Genomic DNA, 17,834 nt, shown 5'->3' on the forward strand with positions numbered 1-17,834 from the left:
TTTTTTATCCATCATAGAAAAACCCATGTCATTTTTCCCCCATGTCCCAAGTATTAAACATCTCAAAACAGTGAGAAAAGTTTCTCAAAGTAACGAGAACGTTTCTCAAAATAATCACTTAGCATCTCAAATTAATGAGATATCTTAAAATAATGACTTAGTATTTCAAATTAATTACTATTTTAAAATAATGACTTAGCATCTCAATTTAATGAGACAGTATTTCAATATAACGGCTTAGTATCGTAAAATAATGACATAGCAATTAATTTAGAAATGAAAAATAACGTGCGGGCTTTTTGTTTTATTTTAAGTGGTGGGAATGGGCTTCCACAGTTTCCATCCTTGCTAACAAGCTAACAAGCAGTAGGTGGCGAACTGAAGGGGTTTCTGTTCCCATGGCAACAGTTGTTAAGCAGAAAACTGGTTTGTTATTAGCTCAGGAGCTAATGTGCTAAAGCTAATTACTTAGCCGGTAAAGGACTGCTGGAGAAACGCTGAGCTGTCGCCGCTGTGTGTTTTATAGCTCGGGTAAATGACTCTTTTTCTCTTCGGTGCTTTAGTAAGATAGCGTTAGTTCTGCTGAGCAGGCTGAGGAGACACCATGAGAAACTTTAGCGTTAGCTAACGCTACCTTAGCTCACTGCTTTCTGCTAACCTGGCTAAGATTCAGCTAACCAGTTTGTGCAGTTCACTGCAAAACTCTGGGTAGTCAGCTGGCTAACTTGTTAGCTAAATAATAATTTCTCACACGAATTAAAGTGATTTACAACCTTTTACGAGTATTGAGGTGTGTTATCAGGTATTTCTCTCCATAGCCGAAAAGAAGCTTCTCATTTGACAGCTTCTTGTTCGAATTTTCCCGTTCCACCTTAAATGGTGCAGCAGTTTCGTTGTAACTGCTGCGCAGTTCTTAAGGTGGAACGGGAAAATTAGAACGAGAAGCTAGCGAATACCGACAGGAAACTTCTCTGGTTTTCTGAGAATATGGTTCATGTAAGACTCAGATATAGTGACTGTGTAGTAAAGCGTTCACGTTAAAAGCATCTCCATGCTTTTGTAAAAATAAAATATTGGTATTTATGTCACTGTTTTAGAAACAGGGCCATTCTGGAACAGTGGAGAGTCCAGAAGTGGAGAGGAGAATTCGTATTTAACTAGCTAGGAGATTTAATCAGCGTTGCCAGATATTTTCATTTTCCTTCTTATTGTTAAAGTGGTATATTTAATGTTAGGAATTAAATTGTCCATCATTATCTAGCTACACGTAGGCGTATAAACTGATGAGCTGGGTGATCTGATTCTCTGGGTGAACGTAGTGTCCCGCAAAAAGGAGCCTAAACATTTCTCTCGGATGGGACCCTGGTTAAGAGAACAGAGAATTGTATTTTGAAGGAACACGGGATTATTAGAGAGACTATGAAGACTTTTGAAACTAAGGGCGTTAGATCTGTTGTTCACTGAGCCCCTAAAGTGCCATTACGAACACACACACACACGCTATGTTATTTTTGACATAGCCCCATAGGCGTTACGTATTCAGTAGTAATAGCTTCAGCAACCCATGGAGAGCTAAATGCTACTTGAAGCATTTGTCACAGAAAAAAAGAAAAAAAAAATACTTTTACCTAATTTTGCCCTCACATCAAGTGTAGCTGATCAGCCAAGACATATTTGGTGCCTGAACTTTGTGTTTTTTAGTGCTCTGATGCTAAAAGCATAAGTAGCTAAAAAATAGTAATTGAACATCTTTTCGGTGACATAGACTGTTACATTAGCCCTGTAGCTCCAGTGCAAAACTGAAGAAACTAACAGCAGATACCAAATATGTCTTGGCCCAATGACTAGATTAAGGGTAATAGAAAATTGTTGTTGTTTTTTGCTTTGGATTATTGGTAATTCATCACAAGTTTCCAATTTGATGTGTAGTTCTCGCAGTTTGTTATCTAGGGTCCAGGGATCTCACCACAGGACCATGTCTGGTGACCTAGTCGGTGTGTGGGAGGTGGCCCTGAGTGATGGCGTCCACAGGATTGAATTTGAACATGGCACAACCACGGGAAAAAGGGTCATTTACGTAGATGGGAAGGTGAGAATCTAGATGCAGTATTAACGGTGGCACTGACTGTTAACTCTGTTCTTAAGTCCTTCTACAGCCAGTAGACGTCATGTTACCCAGCATTCTCTCCAAGTTTGGGGAATAAACAAATTAAACATAGCCTTAAAGAGTAAGTAATGGGAAATTGATTGTTTCCTTGACAGGAAGTTCTCAGGAGAGACTGGATGTTCAAACTGGTTGGCAAAGAGAGCTTTAATGTGGGCAGCTCAGACACGAAGGCCACCATTAACATTGACGCAGTGAGCGGCTTTGCCTATGAGTACACTCTGGAGATTAATGGAAAAAGCTTGAAGAAGTATATGGAGAACCGTTCCAAGGTGACAAGCACCTGGCTGCTCAACCTAGATGGCATAGACTGCAGAGTGGTCCTGGGTAAGAAGCTCCTCGTGCATTAAACCACACATAAAAACACAATATGTGTTTGCTCAAATGAACACTGGATAAGTTCTTGTAGTCAGAAATAGCTCCTCAGGCTAGGGACATCCAGTCAACTTCAGACCTGGTTTAGACTGAGACATTAACTGCTGAACAGCTTACAAGCACAAGTTATAAGCACATAGGCCACCTTGTATAGAGGCTACATATGGCATTGGTACAGACAACATCCTTATAATATACAAAGCAAGCAACAATCCTTACATTCATTTTTTCTATTCAGGTAATATGGGGAATTACAAGAAACAATGTTGTTCAAAAACAGTCTGATAGTGAGTATTATGTCTGATGGTGGCAAATGGAGGCAAGGAGAGAGGAGTACATTGTGCAGCTGTGTTCATTTACAATGAAGTACATTTCATAAAGCACTGCATATCAGAGCTACATTCAAGTGATCAATCAAATTATACACTAACTGATGCAAAAAACCATGGCTATGCCTTTTTATAGTGGCTATACAGCCACTTAGTTGAATAAAGTAAGTAATACATTGTTTGTTTTCTAGCTTTGGATACCAACTTTTCCATTTAAGACTAGTCAAATGTTATGTCATGGTGCCACACTAGATTAAGAGCTAACCCCGAAGCATCCATTAATCCTTTAACCTACTTAAACTGGTTGGCCTCTCTCAGCTGCAGTAGTGTACCAGCCAGTCTAAGCTAAGAGATGCATTAGGCCTGTGTGTTAGGGCAAAGCTACTCACATTGTCAGGCAACAGTGGTCTCTGCAGTTTCGTTGGCCCTCTAGGCGTTGCTGTTTCTTACGCCAGTTACAAACAAAAAAGGTAGGCGTGGCACAGCCAAAAAGAGTCCCCTGCAATTTGCGTGAGTCCTGTAGCAGGGATTTTCCATACCCTTTGCCCTTTGTGAATGGCTGTAAAGAGGCAGAACCATAAACAGTTGTCTGTAGCTTTGTTTTTCTCCATTGTTGATTAAACATTAAACTGTACTGTGATACTAACTGAAAACCAATGAAACGCCTGCCTGATATTGGAAGTGTCTGCATTTTATTGCTCTTTTTACCTGGAGCACTTCGTTTCCATCGTTTTATCACTTATCTCTTTTTATCTGGTGCACCAAATGGCTTCATTGATGGTATGTTTTCTCTAAACAGAGAAAGATACAATGGACATTTGGTGCAATGGACAGAAAATGGAGACAGCTGTAAGTAAAAAAAGATTCTTAAGCCAAACAAATGAATCACTTTAAATAAAAGGTGTTGACAGTTAGTTGTCCACTGGCCTGGGTTATTTTTTTTATTTAATTCTAAATAAGCCTAAGTTGTAACACATTCTGACTACAAAATGGAAATTAACCTTCACACATTCTAAAAAGTAAATCTCATTAGCTCAAGTATTCAAAGCTGCAATAGTACTGATTGTACTATTATAATAGTAATTGATCCCTGCACTGCCAGGGGGAGTTTGTAGATGACGGAACGGAAACTCATTTCACTCTGGGCGACCACGACTGCTGCATTAAGGCCGTAAGCAGCGGGAGGAGGAGAGATGGCATCATCCACACGCTCCTGGTGGACGGCACTGAAATGTCAGAGGCTGCTGAGTGAGAAGCTGTGTTGGTGGAAGTTGCCATTTTAATCTGATCTCAGGTCAGTCTTGTAGTTGCCCTTGTACACCTCAATCAGTGCTCCTGCTCTGAGAAGCTTTGTGAATACTAGCCCTGGTCCCGATTCAGCATAAAGAGGCAACTTCTAGCCACAGCCCGTATGTATGCATGAGGTTGGGGAATAGTGTGAGTCAGAGATGTTTGTGTAGGTGTGTGTCTTTGTGCATTACATTAATGCCATGGATTGTGGTGTCCAACTTTACCAGTCATAGAGCCAACATAACTGAGTACATTGCCATTGGCACATTAGCATAAGTAGCCCTGGTGTTAACTTCCTGTCAAACATTAATCTGAGACAATAAAGCAGGCCATGACCGACATTTCATAGAGCACATGATTTTTACCACTAACCACTATGATCTTGATTCTTATCAGTAGGAGTTTTATCTGTAATGTGTCACTAGTTCACCAGCAATGAAACAAGGTGTAGAAGTAATTGTTTGGTAAAATATATAATGTCAATGATATTGATGTCAGATATTGCTTTCTTAGTCTGAATTTACACTGAACATGAACTCATGTTACTGTAAAAGCATACAATGTGTGCCAGCTTTGTTTCCCTTTTAGGTATACTGATGTGGAAAATAAGAAACTTAATCTCCACAATGATTTGCAGGTTGAGAAATTCCCCCACCTTGTAAAGTATTTCACTTTCACTTTGACCTCAAGCCTTCAGAAAGAAGACCAACTGGCAAAATGGAGCTGGTCCACATTGCTGCATACACTGATTGTATGGACTGTAAAATGCTTAAACAGTTTATTCTTTACATGTGTGGTGGCACCATCATCGTGTCTTCAAAACTGACAAGTGGTCTAGTTAGGAATAAATGTGCAGTACAGATGTTTACAGATATTTAGAGCATTATACAAGTACCCTTAAAGGTTCTTCAGGTCCACCAGCCGCCACCTGAGGGCAAGGATTTATGGCAATAACATTCCTATGGAAGTGCACTTTTTTGTTTCACTGTCATTTCTACTAACAGATGGAAGGTCCAATATGTTCTGAGATAGGGTATGTTTTTATGTTACATTATTTTTATTTTACATTTACTAACATATATATGTAGTAAAAGCAAATAAATCTCTTCTTGCATTAAAAGATCCCCAGCCTACAAGATGAAAGATTACCACCTGCCTTCTTCATTGAAGCCCCCTAGCACAGCTTATTAAGGCCCTTTCCACTGGTGTATGGGAGTTTCTGAAAATTTATTTTTTCTCTCCTGTTTGAAAACCCAACCACATGAAAACAGCGTTTAAGCCACTGAAAACAGAGCTTTTAAAAATTTCAGAAAAAAATATTTGAAAAAGTGCTGATCTGGGCATCAGCTTGCACATGGTCACTGCTGTTTCGAGTAAGATTCAAGGCTCCGTGTAGCTGACATGGCTGATCATCAAGTTTCTTTGTGGTTTATAATATTGAGTCTGATTATATGTTTACTTAATTTATCACTACATCTTCAGTCCAAACTTCGACCACCACTGTTTTCTTAATACTTCTTGACATAGCCTTTGTGTTGTGTTTGCAACATCCTGTTATGCCCTTTCTGCAACTCCATATGTTCCATATTTTCCACAAAAAACAGGCTCATAATGTTCTTCTCAAGGCTTTAAATTTTAGGGTGTATTATTGCATCCTCCTGGGCTGGCATGCAGATGTGAACATTTTCAAATCATTTTTGCATGGTTGTGTGGACAGATATATTTTTGAAAAAAAATGCTGCTGTTCTGGGTGGGGTTTTTTCCCCTTTAAACAGGGGAGAATGTGTTTTTAGAAATATCTGAATACGTGTGGATGAGGCCTTGGCCATATAGCATTGTTGAGTGCCTATCTATGCCAAAGTACTCAAAAAAAAGGGCCAGTTAGACATGATTACAGGAATTCTCTTTTTTTCCCAAATAAGAATTACAGCAAGGCTCCTTCCCTGCAAGTGCTTTTCCTGAATTTCTTTTCTTAAAATTTTAACACGTACATTTTTAACACCAATCTCTCTATGAGTAACTTCTAAAGCTGATGTCAATATTGTACCTCTCAGTATTTGTTTATTGTAGAAAGCCCCTTTGACATTATATTCTTGTATTTAAAGTCATGTACAGTATGTGTACTGTATGTTTCTGTATTTTGTTGTGTTGGCTGACAATGCAAATGTTGCATTTGTGTAACCAGATTAAATCTGTACATGTTGAATTTGCTCTACAGCCTTTTGATTACATCTATGCTTGCTATCCCTTTCTTGTAGTCAAATGGAAATTTTGAGAAAGGCTGACCCACAACTGACATTTGCTTACAGGTAAAACAACACTATAGAGGATCACTGTATTGCTATAAGTTCAGTTCTTATAATTTATTATTACTTAATTTTTTTCCCAGAGGCATTTAAAGCACTAAGGAATAAGGTGCAGGACAGTGGGCCTCCATGACCAAGAAAACTCTGATTTACACAATGTCAGACAAACCCTGACTTAGTAAAATAATCATAAGAGGCAAAGTTGAAATCTATTGCATTTTATTATTGGACAGGCTTAAGTACAACACACAAAATAAACCATAATAATCCTAGTAAAATATAACCTTATTACCCTCAATTCTTCTATTCAGAGAAACTATAACCTTCTGTCCATATAATATCAAATGCTGTATTTAAAGAAATAGTAACCTATCCCTATATAATTGACCAGCAAAGTCATTATTGTATTCTCACAGCGCTACAGTAGGATACAATTTTATTTAAATCACCATGTGATTTATGAAACAAAAATAATTTTATAAATCATCCTGTTTTCCCACATTCCTAGGTGTAAGCAGGTAATGAGACTCAGTAGAAAGGAAAGCAAAACTGTGAGTAGGCCCAAAGCAACATACAGAGGTTTAAAAAAAAACAAAACAGGAAAAATAAAGTGAATGTTCAGAGCAACCCAAAGAGGATCTGCCATTAGTAATGTCTGCCTGGTAACATGTACACACACAACAAATGATTTCTGTTTTAAATGGTTTTGTAGTGTGTAGTTTAACTTTTTCTATTTTTTCTCCACATTGTAGCAGAGGTTCTGTGGCTAAGATAACCAAAATAAATCATTTTGTAAAATAATAAGCTTGACTTGCTTTTTCATCCATTTTCTGGGTTTACAGAAACAGATTTACTGGTAGCATTGAAATTAGTAAGCCTTATTTTTTAAATATTGACGTGGACCTAACATAACAGCAACTGGATGATATATATTTTTTGCTTCTATCATAAATATGCTATGATTTATATGTGACTTATGCAACCTGTCTTCATGTTTCAATAGGCTGGGCTATGTACGCACATGTGCACATTCTGTCATTACTTCACAATGACTTGTGGCAAATGCAGTAAACATTCAGCTAAACAGAGGTTGTTGGGTTTTTGCATGTGATAAGAAATTCTGGTAAGGCCTGTTGGCCATTGAAGATGACATAGGTGTCTTTCTTAGCACAGGTCACACTGTCATAAAGGACGAGAGGGTCGGCTTTAGTAGGAGGGGGCACAATCAATTGTGGTGACCCAGCTGTGCTCTGGCCAGTGAGCACTTGAGCCTCAATGATGTAGATATACTCTTCTTCATAGTCCTTCCACAACTTTAGAGCATTTTCCACTTCTGTAGTGAAGTATATTCCAGCTCCATACTTTTGCTCTGAAGGAAAGAGAACCATTAAAGAGGCTTATTACCAAGAATGAAGAAGTAACATTTCTCTTTATGAAAGAGAAATGACAGCCTTAAAGGTTTTCTGCAACTTAATCAGCTTTAGCCATCAGATTAACACCAAGTATTGGAAACCTTCAGGGACGTTCTAAATAGCGGGGGTGGGCCATACCTGCCGGTGGCGCATACTCTCTCTGGAAGCCCACCCTGCAGATCAGCTCACAGAACTGTGCTGTCACACGCTGGTACAGCAGCTTGGATTTACCTGGCACTCGCTTCTCGTTCAACTCGAATACCTGCTTTAGGGCGTTGTTTTCTATTTTCTCCACCTTGAACAACCAAGAAAACCACATTCCATTCAAAGCTTTCATCAGAAAAAAGTTCTGTGGTATAACAACATAGTGTGAAACAAATGCTTTTGGCTTACCTTCACAACGTTCAGGCCACATTTTTCAAATTTTCTCTTTCTTTCTGCTTCTGTAAAGCTCTTCTCTTCAATGGGGGTCCTTGCATAATATGACTTGCTTTTCAACTTGGGCAACGTGGAATAGAGACTGAAAATACCTAGCATACAGAGGGAAAAATGATTGATCAACTTGTCAGATGTAATAAACACTGTACAAACATATCATGTAATGCAGTCGTATACTTACTGATCCTATCAATCTTTGCCCCTCCATTTTCGTTCTCCATCTGCAAATGCCTGAAATCAATCTTGACTTCTTTGCCATTCACTGAAAAAATCTCATTGTCAACACCCGAAAGGTAAGCTTTCTCCAAAGCAGCGTTGATCTCTGGTTCTTCTGAGCCAGGGAAAGCCTGCCAGTAGACCACAGAGTGCAGCAGGTCATTTTCCTCAGCCTTAGCGAAGTGCTCTTGGGCCTTCAGAAGCATGACTTCCACCTCCAATGCTGCAGAACTGACATCTGTGGGTTCACCATTGATGGTAATGCCACATTTGCCATCCCTGAAGAACACTGTGATGAGTACATTAAATTTGGTTTGAAGGGACATCAGTTTTCCATGGTCCTCCTGGCCAAACTGGATGACATGGTTATTATTTATTGTGATATCACCAGAAGATATATGCAGTATTCTCCATGCCCATGCTTTTGCCTCTCTTAATGCCTCACAAGAGCTGGAGAACAGGTCAATGACAGGCGTTCCACTGGCTTCCTCAGTATTATAAAACACTGAACCTGTCGCTGCAAGAAAATAAAGCAGTGAGAAGCACTATATTGGTGATTTCACCAATGTTAAGGTTAAAGAGTAGGTCAAAGATTACTCTATTATCAGCAAAATGTTTAATAACACATTAATACAGATTTTGACTGATGTGTGCAATTATATGTGCATGTATAAGATTTTACAATGCCTTTAAGATGGCTCATCTAATAAGTTTTTAGATAAGTAAACACTGTTTTATAAGATGCAGTATAAAGAATCAAGTTGACTTTGGCCATGCAGTGCATTAATTTTATCATGTCATTTTTGTTTTGTTTATAAATTAACTTTTGTTTTGTTTATACATTTTATTAAACCCTGTAAACCATCAGGATAATGTCAACGAAAACCACAGCACATATACTAATGTTGTTTCTCTAATTATGAATTATGAATACTGTTAAAAAAACAGGCCAAGTAAATATAGTCCCTACTAAAGTCAGAACAGTTATCACAGAAGTTGATAGTAACCTAAAATTAATGTTTGGATGATCTTACTTTGGCCAGTGGTCCTGCTCTGGGTTTTCTTAATGAAATCAATTTTCTTTTCAAATGCCTGAAATACATCAAACTTGTCAGTAATGCTTTAAACGTTTGACATTTTGACATGATATACATTCTGCATAGTAAAGCTGACATCACACATCAAAGTGAGGCTGTAATTTTACCTTGAATATTTCAGTGTCCTTTGGAAAAATGACAAAATACACATCCATTTTCTTCCCTTTATGTTCCCTGGCAAATTCCACTACTGCACTGATCATTACTTGAGCAACGTCTTCTTTCTGAAATCCAAGGTGGCCAGTGCCGAGAGCGGGAAAAGATATGGACGAAAAGCTTTTACCCTTAGCCTTTCCAAGGCAACGTGTGACCACTTTTTGAATCTAAAAAACAAAATGTTCCCACGAGATGAGCAATGTTTTGATGAGAGATAAACATTCACGACACTGATTTAAACAAATTAATAGACATTAAACTGAAGTTGCCATTAAAGAAAAAATGGTGAAAAATTTGCTATTAGCTATAAAAAGCTGGTATGACAGAGTTTTTATGGAAAGATTATTATTTAATGATTCAGGCATTTAACCTGACTTACTGAGGAAATGGAACCCTTCACAGCACAGACAGTGTGGTATACTGCCTTACAATCCAGTTTATAGGCATTAGTTTCAGTAATGGAGCCATCAGGAATAGTCCTCCACCCTGGCCTTCCTATTTCATCTTGAATTTTCCATCCAGCTTTTTCCAATATTGCTTTGGAAACGAAGCCTTTTGATAAGTCGAGATCATTCGATATTGTGTTCACAATGACATCTGTCTAAAGAGAAAATTGATAGAGTGTTTGGGGTTAATTATATTCCTGGCTGATCAAACCATTTGAGAAAAATATTCACCTAGTATGGTGTGGTGCATTACAGCATCACATGTGTGGAATCACATAGGTGCAATGTCCTATCATGGTCATTTCAGGAATTGCCATTTGTTTCCAACACACCTGCTGCAAAGCCTGGGGTGTTTCTTTCAAGTATTGTGATTAAAGCCTAATAAATTCTGTACAAATATAGGTAGTTAACAAAATTAAAAACACTGTTATACTTCCAGTTTGAATTAATATAATATGCCAAATCATGTGTGAACTCCAAACCGTATTTTCCTAGAAACATGTAGGCCTTTATTTCATGCAGGTGCAAGTGCAGTTTAGTGTTTGTGCCAGCGAATTGCTAATTTGGTTTGGAGCAAGCACTTTTGATCCTGTTTGGCCCCAGTTGATATTTTGGTGGGTAAAATTATAGCATGTGTCTTGGCATGGGTGGAGGTGTTGCAACAGGCCACACAGTACTATTTTCAGTACTATTTTCAAGTCCAAAATTGTAATTGTGCTACTTTTGGCCCACTCTTAGTACAAACACAAGGGCAAAATGATATTTTTCTGACTTGAGATCCTGTTCCATTCCATGTCACCCAATGACAAACTAATTAACTGAATTATTTTATTATTTTATTCTTTTTATTTGTAATAAATATGGACAAGCAATTTAGTTGTTACTATTAATTGTGCTTTAAACATGTGACGTGTCATTATACATGGAACAGCCTTCCATTCAACACTCCCAGCATGCTACAGCACTGAAGCACACTAAACACATCAGCGCGAGTGCAGCGAGGAGAAATTAGTGAAATGGCTTCTACATATACAGGCCATGTTGTAGACTATCCTCGCTGTGTTCACAGCTCACTAAAAACATTATCCAGCTTTTGTATAGTGTCATCAAGAAGAAGGTTCTTATTACTGCTGGACATGCTTCCAGAGAACGCTGGCATGGCCATTAGACTGAACGAACAGGCGTTCTTGCTAGTTCAGTCATGCTTTCTAGGTTAGCAGGTTGTTAGCTTTCTCCAATGTGATTGGTGAGGATTCACACTCCCCAAGATCAGCACTGCCCAAGTTTAGATTTACATTGAGAAAGAATGTTGGAGAAAAACATCAGTCTTTTAGTGGACATTGGCAAGCTACTCACAGGACTAACTTTATTGTCTGACTACAGATATAATACAGATATAATATACAGCAATATTAACCTATTTAGAAAGAAAATACAGATTTAGGTTCCCTTGGGCTTTAATTACTGCACTGTAAAAGACTGCACAATCAAAGAATTAAGTTAACACAACTTAAATTCTACTGAAAGTTGGAAAAATTCAAATTAACTTAAAAATGTTTTGATTTTGAAATTTGTTGAGATAGTTAAGATAATTTAAATATATTCACTATTTTTATTTAAATTGTCATTACACACAAATACAAACAGGCCAATAAGGGGCTGGTTTTAAAGATGACAATTGAGTGTGGCTGGATTATTTTTCTCTCTTCTAACTATGTATGCACACTTATAATGAATGACAGACTGTTTACTCCATGTATCACTCCTAGTTTTAGCTTATTCAGAATTACCCACATTAAAGGTAATGGTCAAGCACATGAAATAGTCTTGTCTGCCTATCAGGAGTAGCTGGTCACCTCAGCACAAATTAAATATGTTCTAATGTTTTTAGCTAAAACATCAGTTGATTCAGTGGTTGAGCTGTTGAAGTGTTCTGTATCAGTAAATTTATGTGATAACTCATTATTTACATTTAAATGATTTGGACTTTTTGTGTTTTTCTCATAACTTTATTGATTTCAGACATTCAAATGAGATCTTTTCACCTTCTGTACCCTACCATCATTCTACCCAGCCTACCTTCCTATAGGCGTATGGTTGTATTTTAAGTATTTGTAACTCAATTCCTTCGATATCAACGGAGAGAGTTACTAAAGTGACGCTTGCTGGGTGTGGTACAGTAGTAGCAAAACACTTCTGAAGCTACATTAACGCTTTACGCTGAACATTAGCTAGTTACCAAGATGGTCCAGAGCAATTAGAAGATGTATAATTGAGTTAGAAAGAACATCATTAATGATGACAGAATCATTTTAAGACAAACAAAATGGAGGGTGTTAGTTCAGTTTATTCAGTTTACTTAAGTGTATACAACAATAAACATATGTTTTGTTTGTACTCAGTTCAGGGAATTATTTATGGTTAAATGGTTTAAGTTATTTAACACTAAACCGTTTAAGGCAATCGATTTCCTCAAACCATTTGAGTTGACAGTGTGGTGTTTTTAATTCTATAACTTTCCACTGTACTCACTTCAATTGCTTTCATTTTATTTACAGGATTAGGTTTATTTGTAAGGTTGTAAGTTGTAAAGTGTAAATAAATTAATAAAGTGTAAATAAATAAAGATATTATTATTATTATTATTATTATTATTGGGCTATAATTATTAATTTTGATTTTATTAAAAACTCATTTTTTCCTCCACTTCGTCATACCTAACAACACACCATGTTAATACCACTATAATACACAAACAAGTGGATTGTTGCTTTAAAATTCCAAATTTAATACCAGAAGCATAACGTTAAAGTTAAATATAATGCGACAATATATGCAACACACCTGCACCCTATTTTGTGCCTTATTTTTGCACTTGCACTATGACCCTTGCCATGTTTTACAATGTGGGGGGTTGGTGAATATACACTTTTAAGTGGGATTATCATATTTTTAAGAAATGCAAGTAATATAATAGCAGATGTTTATTTCAAATCTTAAATGAATAAACTGGCAAACATTAATTGAGTACTACATATTGTACACACAAAAGAGAATACTCTGAGAAAGGTTACAAATGACATGATCAGATGGTAAAAATGACTTAGTTTACTCAAAAAAATTAAATACTGATCATAATTTCCTAGAGAAATGGTAGTTTATAGAGGCTAATAAATTGTCGTTATTATGTTCTTTTACTTACTGCCTCTGCCTCAATGGGGCCCTTTTTGAGGAAGAGAGTCACGTTTCCCAGCTCCAGACGGGGCCATATTGACGTGGCTGATGAGGTGCTTTGGATTTGCATTGCCCCACTTTGGGGGTCAGACGCCCCCAGAATTTCCTTGCAAGCTCTTAGCATCTCTTGAACTGAAGGATCATCATTATTCACTAAACGGACCTCTAGGTTCATGCCTTGCGCGTTTCTCACATCACTAAAGGACCTCACAGCTCTTACAATGATGTCTGCGCAGATGTGCCGTGGAAAATTGAAAAGGCCAGAGCTAATTGCAGGGATTGCAACAGACTGTAAGTTGTGAAACTGAGTGCATTGAAGGATGCTCCACATAGCTTTTTCCAGCAAGGGCGCGGCTGCAGCAATGTCCCTCTTCGATGGATTTGGGGGCACATGGGGGCCAACCGCATGTATGATGTATTTACAAGGGAGATTTCCAGCTGGGGTGACAACAGCTTCACCTGTAGCAACACGTCCCCGCACTTTTATGATTTGGTCACTCTGCTGTTGAATTTGAGGACCTCCGGCTCGGCACAGAGCTTCTGCAAGTCCTCCTCCATGACTTAACTGCTCATTGGCTGCATTGACCACAGCATCCGCTTTGTGAGTTGTGAGATCATCCTTCCACACAGATATCTTCAGGCCTCCAGGCAGCTGTTTTGAGTACTTAATTTCAGGTATGACTGTTCCTTTGCTGCTGCCAATGGATGAAGCAGTGGTAAAATCCACATTGCGGAACACAGCTGTACAACCAAATTTTCCATTTACAGTGTTGCAAAAGGCAAGATGACTTTTTTCCAGAATCTTAGTTGACTCTACAGTGAGTGGAATACATTCTGTGGAAGTCATTGTTGCTAATTTGCCTCAAGCCAAAAACAGCAGAGATCCCTTAAAAGAAGAAATGAAAGCACATGAGAATGGTCTTTCAGAGTCATCACTAAAATGTGATTTGAATGTTCTCCCCATCTGTTGCAACATGGAGATTCTCATTTACTTACTGCCACTGATGATGTATATTTTACTGAGTCTGAATCTTGTGTTTGTTTATTACCCTCTCTTTCCAACATGTATGTACTTATAAATTAAGTCTCAATGGGTTATATACATGTATGAATATCTAATTATAGTAAGTATAGTAAGTCTTTTTTTATAATAAAAATATTTTTTCAATGGTCTATGAGAATTTTTACCAATAGACAGAGCTATCCTATTGTTTCATTAAAGTTTGCTAAAAGACCTTGGATACAAGTTGACAAGTCCTCCTCAGCATCTCCTCATTTCCTATGACCAGCTGCAGTACTAGCTTTCGCAGGGCTCACCTGAAAGGGCATCTTTCAATGCACAAACCTCCATCACATTAGACATGAAAACCTTCTGCTTGGTGCCCAATTGTTAAAAAATTCCTGATTTCAGGAATCCCTTTTTTAATTCAATTTAGCCTCCATCCATTTTGTCAATTCTCACACATGTATGTCTCCACTCAACATCATATTTTAAAAATTGTGAAACATTTATTGGTTTTAAAATTCTATGTAGCCATTTGATAATGTAGGTTTTAAGTGCTGCCCCACATTTGCTGTTCTTATCACTTTTAAGAGCTAATCCATGTACGTAAGCCAAGGTGTTTCATAATAATGTACACTATATTGCCAAAAGTATTCACTTGTCTGCCTTCACACGCATATGAACTTGAGTGACATCCCATTCTTAATCCATAGGGTTTAATATGATGTCGGCCCACCCTTTGCAACTATAACAGCTTCAACTCTCCTGGGAAGGCTTTCCACAAGGTTTAGGATTGTGTTTATGGGAATTTTTGACCATTCTTCCATAAGTGCATTTGTGAGGTCAGACACTGATGTTGGACAAGAAGGCCTGGCTCGCAGTCTCCGCTCTAATTCATCCCAAAGGTGTTCTATTGGGATGAGGTCAGGTGCAGGCCAGTCAAGTTTTTCCACACCAAACTCGCTCATCCATGTCTTTATGGATCTTGCTTTGTGAACTGGTGCGCAGTCATGTTGGTACAGGAAGAGGCCGTCCCCAAACTGTTCCCACAAAGTTGGGAGCATGAAATCGTCCAAAATCTCTTGGTCTGCTGAAGCATCAAGAGTTCCTTTCACTGGAACTAAGGGGCCGAGCCTAACTCCTGAAAAACAACCCCATACTGTAATCCCCCCTCCACCAAACTTTACACTTGGCACAATGCAGTCAGACAAGTACCGTTCTCCTGGCAACCGCCAAACCCAGACTCGTCCATTTTGCCAGACAGAGAAGCGTGATTCGTCACTCCAGAGAACACGTCTCCACTGCTCTAGAGTTCAGTGGCAACGTGCTTCACACCACTGCATTCGATGCTTTGCACTGTGCTTGGTGATGTAAGGCTTGGATGCAGCTGCTCGGCCATGGAAACCCATTCCATGATGCTCTCTACACACTGTTCTTGAGCTAATCTGAAGGCCACATGAAGTTTGGAGGTCTGTACCAATTGACTCTGCAGAAAGTGGGCAACCTCTGTGCACTATGCCCCTCAGCATCCGCTGACCCCGCTCTGTCATTTTACATGGCCTACCACTTTGTGGCTGAGTTGCTGTCGTTCCCAATCGCTTCCACTTTGTTATAATACCACTGACAGTTGACTGTGGAATATTTAGTAGCAAGGAAATTTCACGACTGGACTTGCACAGGTGGCATCCTATCATGGTACCATGCTGGAATTCACTGAGCTCCTGAGAGCGACCCATTCTTTAACTAATGTTTGTAGAAGCAGTCTGCATGCCTAGGTGCTTGGTTTTATACACCTGTGGCCATGGAAGTGATTGGAACACCTGAATTCAATGATTTGGATGGGTGAGTGAATACTTTTGGCAATATAGTGTATGTATAGTGTTAGCCTGCCTCACTGATGTTCGTGAGGTCTTGTGTTGAGCAGTCTGCGGTCCACCCCACAGATAGATAGATAGATAGATAGATATATAGACAGATACTTTATTGATCTCGAAGGAAATTTAGAGGCACCTATTTTTAAGAATATTAAGCCAAATCAGTTCATGATTGTTATTCATTCAGTCATATGTGATACAATGTATTGTTGATCAACATGTCTTACTGTACTGCTAGTAGCGTACAGTAAATACACTAGGGGTGTAATGATTTTAAAATCGAGACCGAGACCAGTGACCAGTGTTCCAGGGTCTATAATATTCATGCATTTGATTTAGGAGGCTTGCGATAACTCATAAAAACACAAAAGGCTTGAGTAGGAGAGTCTCCTGCCGCATTCACCAAAAAGTGTCCCACCTTTTGCCAGAAGTGACGCAAAATGCCATAGGAACATACAGAAATCTGATATATGGACTTCAAATATATGACATGTATTAACATATCGCAGCTGTCGGAAGAAAACCCCGTATCTCCATTTTTCGTTTTGTACTTTTTTTTCTTTTCAGAAAATGATAGTTGACCTTCACAATGTGCCAAAATTTCATGATGAACGGACACCCAGAAATGCTCCAGAAGTGCTTGGAAAAATCTAGTTCCATTAACTTCCATTCAGAACTAAAATGTTTTTTCCCTCTCCTTTAAAGTTAACATTTTGGAGATACGATGTTTTCTTCCGACAGCAGCGATATATGGATTCCCCAGCTGTATTTGTCACAAATGGCCATTTATCGTTGCCGTAGGGGAAGCAACTACATCCGAGTGACTAAAGCTGTACTGTCCTCAAAACTAAATAAAGCTTTAAAAAACTAAACAGTCACTACGTTTGATTTTAGACGGAAAATCATTTAGACGGAAAAAGTTTTATACGACTAGCCTAATAAAATAAAGCGCGCTAGCATTCACATCCGTTCAAAACATCAGATAAGGTAAAGTATGCTAAGCTAACGCTACGAACTTTACTGTACATATAACAAAGCTGCTATGTTCGTGTTCTGCTGTGGCTAACCTGATGAAAAATTCAGCTAAATGTAAAGATTCTTCCATCTTACCTGATTTATGGAGGAAGCAAAATGCGCCTGAAAAACGACGGCGAAGACTAAGTACGTCGTTACATATAAAAAAGCGAAAGTAAAACTTGTTTTCCCAGCTTAGCCTAGTTTCTCTTTACAAGAAACCAAGGGCGTTTCACGAAAAGCCACTTCGTCTCAGGTTTAAAGTAGCCCCACTTTTACATTTATGGTCTTTTTTCTCCCAAAAATCGATCAAATGAGCTCTTGTGGTGGATGTTCCCGTGTGAAAGAGGACTAGTAACACGAGTAACACGAAGCTGAAGTCAGCTACGTCTTCGCCAGCTTCTTGTTCGAATCTTCCCGTTCCACCTTAAATAGTGCAGCAGTTACATTCTGACGCCTCATGCTGCACCATTAACTGCG

At 38.5% G+C, this 17,834-nt stretch overlaps 2 protein-coding genes across 6 annotated transcripts; one reads left to right on the forward strand and one right to left on the reverse strand.

Annotated features, from left to right (window-relative positions):
• Window positions 1-310: 310 nt before the first annotated feature.
• faima (Fas apoptotic inhibitory molecule a) lies at window positions 311-6,364 on the forward strand. 5 transcript variants are annotated; one of them, XM_036561874.1, is made up of 6 exons: window positions 978-996; window positions 1,951-2,089; window positions 2,263-2,491; window positions 3,668-3,717; window positions 3,971-4,162; window positions 4,796-6,364. In XM_036561874.1, coding segments are annotated over exons 1-5 (570 nt in total). In that variant the 5' UTR covers window positions 978-994; the 3' UTR covers window positions 4,121-4,162; window positions 4,796-6,364. The 5 variants fall into 5 exon arrangements, with proteins under 5 accessions (XP_036417770.1, XP_036417768.1, XP_036417769.1 ...); XM_036561877.1 differs by lacking the exon at window positions 978-996 and adding an exon at window positions 311-531 and having other exon boundaries at window positions 3,971-6,364; XM_036561875.1 differs by lacking the exon at window positions 978-996 and adding an exon at window positions 313-531 and having other exon boundaries at window positions 1,939-2,089; window positions 3,971-6,364.
• Window positions 6,365-6,666: 302 nt separating this feature from the next.
• On the reverse strand, window positions 6,667-17,642 carry parp9 (poly(ADP-ribose) polymerase family member 9). The gene is made up of 9 exons (XM_036561872.1): window positions 17,451-17,642; window positions 13,432-14,349; window positions 10,163-10,384; window positions 9,735-9,950; window positions 9,565-9,622; window positions 8,496-9,047; window positions 8,270-8,406; window positions 8,015-8,171; window positions 6,667-7,833 (listed from the first exon to the last, which is right to left on the reverse strand). The coding sequence occupies exons 2-9, from the start codon at window positions 14,308-14,310 to the stop codon at window positions 7,544-7,546; spliced, it is 2,511 nt and encodes an 836-aa protein (XP_036417765.1). The 5' UTR covers window positions 14,311-14,349; window positions 17,451-17,642; the 3' UTR covers window positions 6,667-7,543.
• Window positions 17,643-17,834: the final 192 nt, after the last annotated feature.

The sequence above is a fragment of the Colossoma macropomum genome, unplaced genomic scaffold (genome assembly GCF_904425465.1).
Source record: "Colossoma macropomum unplaced genomic scaffold, Colossoma_macropomum, whole genome shotgun sequence".
Classification (NCBI taxonomy): Eukaryota; Metazoa; Chordata; class Actinopteri; order Characiformes; family Serrasalmidae; genus Colossoma; species Colossoma macropomum.

Excerpts from the sequence above, each read along its gene's own strand:
- faima (XM_036561873.1), top strand. Across the intron at positions 2,090-2,262 it reads TCATTTACGTAGATGGGAAG|GAAGTTCTCAGGAGAGACTG; the intron begins GTGAGAATCTAG and ends TTTCCTTGACAG. Across the intron at positions 2,492-3,667 it reads AGACTGCAGAGTGGTCCTGG|AGAAAGATACAATGGACATT; the intron begins GTAAGAAGCTCC and ends TTCTCTAAACAG.
- parp9 (XM_036561872.1), bottom strand. The coding sequence starts at position 14,310 with ATGACTTCCACAGAATGTATTCCACTCACTGTAGAGTCAACTAAGATT. Across the intron at positions 8,407-8,495 it reads GGCAAAGATTGATAGGATCA|GTATTTTCAGTCTCTATTCC; the intron begins GTAAGTATACGA and ends TCTGTATGCTAG. Across the intron at positions 8,172-8,269 it reads GTGGCCTGAACGTTGTGAAG|GTGGAGAAAATAGAAAACAA; the intron begins GTAAGCCAAAAG and ends TGGTTGTTCAAG.